This window comes from Mustela nigripes, chromosome 14 (assembly GCF_022355385.1).
Source record: "Mustela nigripes isolate SB6536 chromosome 14, MUSNIG.SB6536, whole genome shotgun sequence".
Taxonomy (NCBI): domain Eukaryota; kingdom Metazoa; phylum Chordata; class Mammalia; order Carnivora; family Mustelidae; genus Mustela; species Mustela nigripes.
The window spans coordinates 1,237,715-1,244,813 of record NC_081570.1 but is presented as its reverse complement, the minus strand read 5'-3'; the positions used below and the strand labels follow the sequence as shown (position 1 = coordinate 1,244,813).

Here is a 7,099-nt window from a genome sequence, read left to right as displayed (position 1 = left end):
AGCCCGTCCCTGGATATGACCCCTTCCTGAGGCCCTGGCCTGGGGCCCGCCGCTCCCGTGAACAGCCCAGCACTGTCTTAGAGGACAGCATGTGGCCTGCTATGCTCACTGTCACTGGGATGTCACTGGGTTGGGGATCCTCAGGGACAGAGTGGGGACTCTGCTTCAGAAACGAGCCGACGGGCGTCTTGTAAAACAATTCTGGGACCGGGCCAATCCCCAAAGTAAGGGCAGTAGCAGATTGGAACGCACTGCTGAACTAGGCAGCGAGGGGCGCCGCGGGGCAGGCTACAGGGCGCGGGTAGGCTTCCCCGCCCATGGACGCGGACTTGCCGGTGCGCAGAGAAGGGTGGTCACGCTAGAAAGCCTCAAAACTCACCATTCAGGCAAAACTCATCCGTGGGGGAAGTTTCAGGAGAAACAGGGTGTTCCCATACTCTCAAAACATCTGCAAAGTAGTTTCTAACAACAAATTTTAAAACATGTTTATTGGTTATTGGTTGAGTAATCTTAATCCCATTGAGAAATCATTTATGGCCTGTTATCACGCCAGATTTGTGGTCCATCCTGTGTCGCCATGAGGTAGGTGCCGGCAGGCCCATCCTGCAGATGGGCAAGCTGGGGCTCAGAGGGCTAGGGGTGAGTGGAGCCAAGAGTGGGTGGTGGCTGGGTCCTCACCTGCGCAGAGGTGAGGGGAGGGCTCTGGGCCCTTCACGAGATGGATGGGACACAGGTGGGGTCCCCAGGGACCCCTGAGCAGGGCCGGTCTTGCTCTGTTGGGTAAAGTGTGAAGTCAGCCCGGGGAAGGGCCCCTGGGGACCTTGGCACCTTCTAGCAGGCACAGCCCAGGACGGCTTGGGTGTCTGCCTCCAGGATCCATCCATCCGTAAGTGGGTCATTCCGTCCCAGGGGACACAGATGTTGTCTCCTCCATAGCCACTGTGGTGACGTCTGGTGGGACCCTCGGGACCTGGACGGACAGACACGGCATCCCCTTCTGTGACCAGCTCATACATCCAGCACCGAGACACTGCCCGCCCTGCATCCAGCCCGGGGCCCTTGTGGTGCTCAGGGTCAGTCGAGCTTCTCAGGCAGGACAGGGGCCTCCCTTCCCGGGTTGGCCTGGTCTCACACTAAGGACTCAGGGCCCTCCGAGAATGGGACCAGCCCCCCACCCCGCCTGCCCCAACAGCATCACCACCAGTGGGTCGGTGGGGGACGATCCCGGATACCTGGTGAAATAGTCCCGCCTTCGTGGGTCCCCCTGAAAAACAGAGACACTGTCACGTCGGGGTCAGTCTCGGTGGTCTCACAGCGATGGGGCTGGAGGGACCGGAGCTCCTGGCTTCTCCCTGTGTGGTCTTCCTTGAGAGAAGGACCCTCTGGGAGAAAGGCCAGACCCGTGTGGACAGGGCTCCTTGCTGGACTTGTCCAGTCGGGGCAACAGGACATGGGACAACATGGGGACACCTCCTGCCCGAGTCCCCAGCTGCCAAACCCTGCCCCTAACCCACTCCAGTGTGATGTCACCCAGGGAAAGAGAGTAAGCACTTCACAGGGGACGGTCACCCACCCCTCAGGGAGCTGATGCCCCAGAACTGGGAGAGAAGGAGCAAGCGCTGGCCCCTGGCCGGCCCGCTCAGAGCCTGGGGCCCTGAGACCTGCCTGCTGCCTGGGGGCCCCGGGCTGAGCACCCAGGACACGTTAGCTGACAGTGGCCCGAGATGCTGGCTGACCTTCCCCACTTGGACTCTGCTGGGTGCCTGCTCCCTGTTGGGCAAGCACGGGCCTCCCCAAAGGCCAGAACCTGGTCTGCAGAGCCAGGGCCCGGCCCGACGTGGAGCCCAGCGCAGGCAGGAGGGAATGAGTGAAGGTCCTGGAGCCTCTGGGGGGCTCGGCCTTGCCCACGGCGGGGCTGCTGTGGCCCCTCCACCCCAACCCTGTGCTCCCCCCACGCTCTCCGCCTGCCCTGTGCTGCTCTGTCCCTGAGGGCAGACAGGGCCTTGGAGTCCCTGGTGGGGAGTGGGCATGGGGGGGTACCCGGCAGGGGGTCCTGGTGCAGGGGGCCCTGTCTGCCTGGCCCTCCGCCCCCCGAGACCCCATGACACCAGGACTCCCACTCAGCGGGAAGCACCCCCAGGCCGGCACAGCCCCCCGAGAGGAGCCAAGGAGTCCCGGAGACGCTCCTGCCGGCCGCCTGCGCCCGTCAGAGGGAGACAGCCGGGAGACGCCCCGACGGGACCCCAGCGCGCAGCTCACCGGGCGTCCGTCTCCTTCTCATCCTTATCCCGAGGACTAGGAGGCAGAACACCGCTGTGGCAACACAGACGCTGCCCACCACAGCGGGCAGCGGGGAGGAGCACGTGACGTCTGAGCTGCTGGTCCCGGGCTCCGCTTGTGTCTGCAAAGGGCCGTCGCACCTAGGAGAGAGCAGCGGGGCGGACTCGAGCTGCTCGGCGGGGGGCCCGGCACTCAGAGCCCGGAGGGTCCCCGAGGGAAGGCGGCTGCCCACGGCGCGCTCCAGCGGCTCAGGGTGGGAGCTCCCTGCTATGGGCAGACGGAGCGAGGGGACAGGGGGAAAACGGGATGCCCAGGGACTGGGACGGGACAGGGATGGGGTCAGAGGAAACAGGGCAGAGAGCCCAGACCAGGGGGCACAGAGGGATAACCTGGGGGAGGCAGGTGGTGAGAGGACCTGCCCCTCCCCCCAAAGCAGCCACGTCTGGTCACCCCAGGTTCCCCTCAGGACCCGAGGATGAGCATTCGGGAGTCCTGTCACCTCTCGGGCTCCCTGAGAACCTTCTTGACAGCTCTCCCCGACTCCAGATTCGCTAGGCGTCCCCACAGCCCTGGCATCTGAGGATGCCCCAGAACCACAGGTGCCCCAGAAAGCTGGCAGCACCTCCCTCCAGATTTGCCCCAGGACAGAAGGTCCATCCTTGGCCTCCGGGAAGCTCACATCAGCCACCGTGCTGGGCGCATGAGCCACAGGGTCCAGCAGCTGATGTCCTGGAGGCCGGCCCATGATGGGGAGCAGGGGGAGCCCTGGAGACTCTGCTGGAGGAGCGCCCCCCACCCCGGGGACACAGAGCCGAGACCACCCCAGGGTCACCTACGTGCTCCAGGGCTGGCACTCCTCCAGGGTCCCACTGGGTGAGAAGGTCCCAGGCGGGCAGTCTTCACACACCCTGTCCTGCCGCTCCGTGCCTGGGAAACGACAGGGCCGGGCAGAGGGGAGGCGGGGGGCCTCGGCTAGGAGGAAAACTGGGTCCCCCCAACACACATGGGCTTGGGTCCAGGGTCTGTCTTTTCGGAGGGTGCCAGGGACCAGGCTCTCGGCTGCTGAGCAGAGAGGCCAGGGGTCAGGGCACCCAGGGTCTGCGGCTCACCTCTGGCCCGCACCCTCTGGCCAGGTCTGCAGGGCGTGTGGGGACTGCACTCTGCACAGTCGTCCCCATCCTCACTGACACAGAAGTAGCCCTGGTCACAGACGCACACAGTGTTCTCTGTCTGGGAGCACTTCTGCCTGGTCACCAGGCCCATGGCTGAGACCCAAGAGAAGGAGCTGAGAGCAGATGCATGTGCTGCCGTGGGCAGTGCTGAGCCCCCCATCCCGGGAGGAGACCAAGTAGAGGTGACCAGCTCCCTCAGCCCAGCTTTGCCGCCTGCTGTGCGTGTGTCTGGGTCCCGCTGTGCTCCTGCTGGAGGGCCCGTCCAGGTGCACGCCCTGCTCAGCCCAAAGCTGGGCCTGCGGGTGCTGGACACAGGGGTGTGTGTCCCAAGGGGCTCTGAGGGACAGCAGCAGCAGTGGCCGGGGCTGGCCGAGGAGGAGCTGTCAGGAGGATGGTGAAAGGCTGTCCTCAGGGGGGGAGCCAACCCGCCGGGAAAACAGCCTCGTCCCCGAGGGGCCCACACAGGAAGTGAAAACCACAGTCAGCAGCGGGGGCAGTCCCAGAAGGCAGGTCCCAGCCCTAGGCCACCCACGCCTGAAGAGCCTGCCCCTCGGGCAGGCCCCCATGCTGCAAGCAGGCTAGTCAGAGCCAGGCGGACGGCGAGTGGCAGTGGGGCTGGGGTCATGCGGGGCCTGGGCTCAGCCTTGAGCCCCTGCTGAGGGACAGCCTCTCAGCCATCCACACCCCAACCTCGGCCCCATAAGACAGGGTTTCCTTTGGGGCCTCGAGGACCTGTGGGTGAGCCGGGGCTCTAAGACCTTGTGCTTCACTCCCCCGGCCGGACCCAAAAGCACTGAGGCTTCTGCTGGGTCCTGCCTTTCCTCCTGGGGTGCCTCCACCCCAGCTCACCCGGCAGGAAGAAGACAAGGGTCCGAATGCTGAGCCACAAGCAGGCCCTGGTGGGGGAGGGTGCTGTGCGGGTGTGGACACTGAGGGCGAGCACAGTCCAGTCCCCCAGGACCAGCGGTATGGGCGAGGCAGGACAGGACCCGTGGCTTGGGGGTCCACGTGAGGGGTTCAGGGTGACGGGCTCCCCGCACTCTGGACAGTGCTTCGAACAGGGAGCTATGACAGTGCTGGTCCCCTGGGGAGGCAGGTGTGGACAGAGGCGCACGTCCCTGGAAGGGTTCCCGTGCAGACGCCTGTCCTGCAGACAAGGTGGGATGCGGCACAGCGGTCCCAGCCCCGTGGCTGCCCACTGCAGCGGGCCGTGGGTCCCCAGTGGGGTGGTGGCTGTGGCCAGGGGTCCTACCTGGGTCACACACTCGGCACTGTAGGCACTCGCTCAGGCCATTGAGGTGGGCCGTGTAGGTCCCCAGGTCACAGGGGGCACACACCGTGCCAGTCAGCTCCCCACAGGCCTCTTTCACCCGATAACCTGCGCCCAGGGGGAGCTGTGTCATTTGGGCCTGGAGAGGGCCCTGCCGGAGCCCACCCCGCCTGCCCCCTTGAAGCCCCCAGCATGCCCCGGGACTGAAAGCCACCTGAGCTGTCCCCCACACCACGCTTCGTGTCCTGCTGCCTCCCAGCCAAGAGGGCAGAAGGCGGTGGGAACATTCTGGAAGGAGGTGGAGGCCTCCGGGTATCATGTGGGCATGACTGTGCTCCAGCGCCTGCTCTGGGCCCCGGCTTCTGGCCATAAGTGGGCCAGTTGGGCCCCCACGCCGCATGCCTCTACCTTGCAGCTGTGAGGGTCCTGGGAGGGAGAGACTCAGCCCTCCCCGCCTGTGCCCTGCTCCAGGGCTTCAGCTGAGCCCAGGCACTGGAGCTTGGTCCCTCTGGGGCTGCACCCACCTGGGCTGCACTTGGGACAGCATTCGGAGCCCACCGGGTACTCCTCCTCTTTGCATGCGGCCATGGCTAGAGCACAGGGGAGGGACCCCAGGAGCAACAGGTACAGGGCTTGCAGGACACGGGATCCTCGCTGGAGGGGAGGGGCGGCCAGGGCTGCCCTGGGGGCCTCGGGCTCACCCCCGAGAAATGGGGCGGCAGCAGCCCCTGGGGAGCCGCAGGGTGGGAGAGGGACAGTCAGAGGAGTCACCGGCCAGCAGCGGAGATGGGGGGCTTCCGGCCTGACGGGGAGGGGGCCTCTCTGCGGGACTCTGGTTCCAGGGCTGACTCTGCCGGGCGGCGCAGGAGGTTTCCTGTGGAGTAACCAACAGCCAGTCCCACAGCCCAGCGGCCGGGTCAGGGAGCCGCCCTCTCTGCACAAGTAAGGTTTTATTTAATCAAGTGTCAGCCAGGCGGGGGTGGAGGGCGGAGGGGGTTGGCTGGGCTCCCTGACCTCCTGCTTCCCATGAGCAGCCTCCAGGACCGGCCTGAGGGCCTGGAAGTGGGGGTGGGGGAAGGGCGTCCACAGAGGACAGGAGTGGTTCCGTGGCTGCTCGGTATGGCTTCCTGCCTCTCTACTGCCCCACTCCCAGGGATCAGGGGGCTGGGGGCCAGGGGCTGGGTCAATGTCCCCTGGGACAATGCTGGGGGACAAAAGCCCATGTGGGACCAGGAGCAGATGGGGCCCAGGGCAGGGTCCGCAGAGAGAGCTGGGCTCCTGCGGAGTCAGGGCAGGGACACCAGGAAGCACTGGGACACACACACACACACAGAGGCTCCAGGACTCACCTGGCTCAGGGCATCAGGCTTGGGTGCCCGGCTGCAGGGGGGCGGCTCCCAGCCTCCAGGAGGCTCCATGTCCCTCCTCAGGACCCCTCATCCCCCGCCAGCAGCCCAGCTCACACTCAACCTGGAACCTGCCTCGTCTAAACTGAAAGGGAAAGAGAAACTGGGGCCCCGCGAGGGAGCATCGGCTGTTGCAATCGGTTCAGTCTGTCCATACCGGGCTTTGTCGGGGTCAAGCTGCCTATGGCCAGGACCCCACAGGAGCCCACAGGCATGGGAGAAAGGGGGCGCGGGGCCCGCGGTGCAGGAGGCAGGAGGTGACCGCAAGGCAGAAGAGCTCGAAAAGGGAGGGGGAGGCCACCAGGCGGGACCACAGAGCACAGCCGTGGCAGTTCCTCCTGCCCCACTCAGTGAGCTGCACCCAGGTCTGGCTCAGGAGTCTCTCCTGGACTCCCTGTCCCTTAGCGGCCCCCTGACTTTGCTGTAGAGCTGGGGGCCCCCCAATTGTGCGTCTGCGTCTCCTCGGCTGCCCTGACACCCGGGGAGCCCCCGGCTGCTCCCCTCCAGCACCGGCACCAAGGCCACAAGAGGAGCCCCCTGCTTTCCTGCTCCTGTCACAGCGTCTACGGAAGCAGGGTGACCGGCCCCCCAAAGGACCCCGACTCCCACGCAGTGCCCTCTGTCAGGGATGGAGGGGCTGGTTTCCACCTACACATTCCTGAGCACAGCTCAGCACAGGGGGTCCCTCCCCAGACTGCTGGAGGCCGCGGGGAGGGGGAGCACCTTCAGTGCTCCCACCCAGGGTGGGGGTGACATTTTGCTTTCCCTGAGCTGCACCCACTGTCCACACCCCACCTGTCCCCAGGCTGGGGCTGGGCTGGCTCATTCCTGCTCCCATCTCACAGATGGGCCGTGGGCCAGTGGGCTCAGAAAGCAACAGGGCTGGGCGCCTGGGTGGCTCAGTGGGTTAAGCCTCTGCCTTTGGCTCGGGTCACGATCTCAGGGTCGTGGGATCGAGCCCCACATCGGAC

General features: G+C 65.8%; 1 protein-coding gene across 1 annotated transcript; it reads right to left on the bottom strand.

The window, feature by feature from the left end:
• Positions 1-459: 459 nt before the first annotated feature.
• On the bottom strand, positions 460-6,156 carry TNFRSF14 (TNF receptor superfamily member 14). The gene is made up of 8 exons (XM_059376594.1): positions 6,068-6,156; positions 5,247-5,354; positions 4,705-4,830; positions 3,390-3,545; positions 3,117-3,207; positions 2,260-2,420; positions 1,233-1,264; positions 460-970 (listed from the first exon to the last, which is right to left on the bottom strand). Exons 1-8 carry the CDS (start codon positions 6,138-6,140, stop codon positions 896-898), a joined length of 822 nt encoding a protein of 273 aa, XP_059232577.1. The 5' UTR covers positions 6,141-6,156; the 3' UTR covers positions 460-895.
• Positions 6,157-7,099: the final 943 nt, after the last annotated feature.

Coding starts and splice junctions, on each gene's coding strand:
- TNFRSF14 (XM_059376594.1), bottom strand. CDS start 6,140: ATGGAGCCTCCTGGAGGCTGGGAGCCGCCCCCCTGCAGCCGGGCACCC. Junction 4,831..5,246: donor CTGTCCCAAGTGCAGCCCAG/GTGGGTGCAGCC, acceptor CCCTGGGCGCAG/GTTATCGGGTGAAAGAGGCC. Junction 3,208..3,389: donor CCAGAGGGTGCGGGCCAGAG/GTGAGCCGCAGA, acceptor GTCGTTTCCCAG/GCACGGAGCGGCAGGACAGG.